This window comes from Poecilia formosa, unplaced genomic scaffold (genome assembly GCF_000485575.1).
Source record: "Poecilia formosa unplaced genomic scaffold, Poecilia_formosa-5.1.2 Scaffold581, whole genome shotgun sequence".
Lineage (NCBI taxonomy): Eukaryota > Metazoa > Chordata > Actinopteri > Cyprinodontiformes > Poeciliidae > Poecilia > Poecilia formosa.
The window spans coordinates 236,184-237,956 of record NW_006800520.1 but is presented as its reverse complement, the minus strand read 5'-3'; the positions used below and the strand labels follow the sequence as shown (position 1 = coordinate 237,956).

The following is a 1,773-nucleotide window of genomic DNA, read 5'->3' as shown; positions in this document are numbered from 1 at the left end:
AGAAAAGATGAAGGTACGTGGCTTTTAATTTCCACCAGCCCTCTTACAGAGATGGGAGCAAAAGCGAGAATCCCACCAGCTTCAGTTACTTCACAGTTCTGGTATTTGACCTGCAGACTGAGACCCTGTATGGTTCAAACCCAGTTCAGAAATGCCCTTTATTATGCGTTTCCAGCGAGCTGCCTCCGTCATGAAGGGTGCTTTACAGATAAAATTGATTGCTTGATTGATTGAAATGAACATAACAGCTGCTTCAAAACAGAACAAACTCTTAAGAAAACAGAAGTTTTTAGCAATAAGTTCATGTTTTTTGGTGTCTGGAAAAAAGTCCTTTCAATAATCTTCAGAATATAACATTACAATCAGCAGGCACTGGGCTGTTGCCTAGCAACCGCAGCCCGTTACCTAGCAACCCCAGCTATATTCCAGCGGTTGGTCAGCTGGTTTTCTTCTGTACAATGGCTGCTGGAAAACAGAAGAATTTAGTTGTTGCTGCATTCTGGTTAGCTGTGCAGGAGGCTCCACTAATGCTTTTCAAAGATGGACGGTTGTATAATTGTGCAGTTGGGGGCGTGGCCAGCAGCCACGCCCCCAACTGTTTGGATTTAAAGTGACAGAGATCAGCTCAGACTGAAACCTGATTATCTGAGAATGATTTAGTGTAAAACATATGAACATGTTTTGAATAGGCCGATCCTAACCTGTTACAGGAAGCAGACTGAATCACCTTTGAGTTTCTATCAAAAGAAAAACTGTGAGGTTTCTAAACAAATGTGTGTTTGGTGACTAATTCGTTTTTTAATTATGTAAAGCACTTTGAAATGCCTTGCTGCTGAAATGTGCTATACAAATAAAATTTGATTGATTAATTCATATTTTCTTTCTTTTACGTTTGAATTTTGTTTTGGAAAACAGAAATCCTGTGGATCCCATTTTAATGTCGGCCATCTTTCGTTGTTTTCCAGCAGAGTCGAGCGGTCCGGCCAAAGTGGTGAGAGCGGGGAATCCACCCAAAGCCAGGCGAGGAGGAAAGGTAACATTCTCGGTGTTTAGAGCTCTGCTCCCCTGAAGGCAGGAAAAATAACTGAGAAACGCCGAGGCTCAGGAATGGAGCTGCAGCTCGTCTGGCTGTCTGACCTCTGACCCTGCAGCCCACAGTCTGACCGCCATCAGGCTCCGGAAACAGCCTGGAAGCCTCTGGAAGCCAGAGCCAGTTGGTTCCAGGAAGCAAACGATATCTGCTGCTCCACTTCCTGCTCCACTTCCTGTTTCACTTCTTGCTCCACTTCCTGTTTCACTTCCTGCTCCACTTCCTGTTTCACTTCCTGCTCCACATAGAAGTTGTATATAATGTAGTGTTAAGCTAATGTTTTCACCAGAATAAAGTTAAAATTTTAGAAGGGAGTAATTTTATGAAAATTATTTTCCTTTCGTAATATTTAGATGTTTTTCTGGTAAAATTGCATTTTAATTCTAATATTCAGGCTATGTTCTCGTATTTTAACTTAATGAATCTCAGAATAAAAGCCATTTTTAAAAATATTTTATGTCACTTTATTTGTGTTTTATTGTAGATTTGTAAATTTGTGATATTTAAAATATTTCTCTCTTGTTTTTGTTTCAGGTTGGAGATTTTGGCGACACCAACAGCTGGCCAACTCCAGGAGAGATCGCAACTAAAGACATGCAGGTAACGCATGCTCGGGGTGAAGGGGCGGGGCTACAGAGGGGGGTGGGGCCTATAGACCCCCTGCTGACAGTGAGCCGTACGAC

At 42.1% G+C, this 1,773-nt stretch overlaps 1 protein-coding gene across 4 annotated transcripts in view; it reads left to right on the top strand.

Annotated features, from left to right (window-relative positions):
- The window catches only part of larp1 (La ribonucleoprotein 1, translational regulator), a 40,774-nt gene that overhangs the window by 14,850 nt on the left and 24,151 nt on the right, over window positions 1-1,773 (top strand). For 2 of the 4 annotated variants that reach the window (XM_016665416.1, XM_007541022.2), the window contains exons 2-3: window positions 969-1,033; window positions 1,625-1,690. In XM_016665416.1, the coding sequence (XP_016520902.1) occupies window positions 969-1,033; window positions 1,625-1,690 (131 nt within the window). Of the gene's footprint in view, window positions 1-965; window positions 1,034-1,624; window positions 1,691-1,773 lie in introns of all 4 variants that reach the window. The other 2 variants (XM_016665415.1, XM_007541021.2) reach the window with 1 other exon arrangement.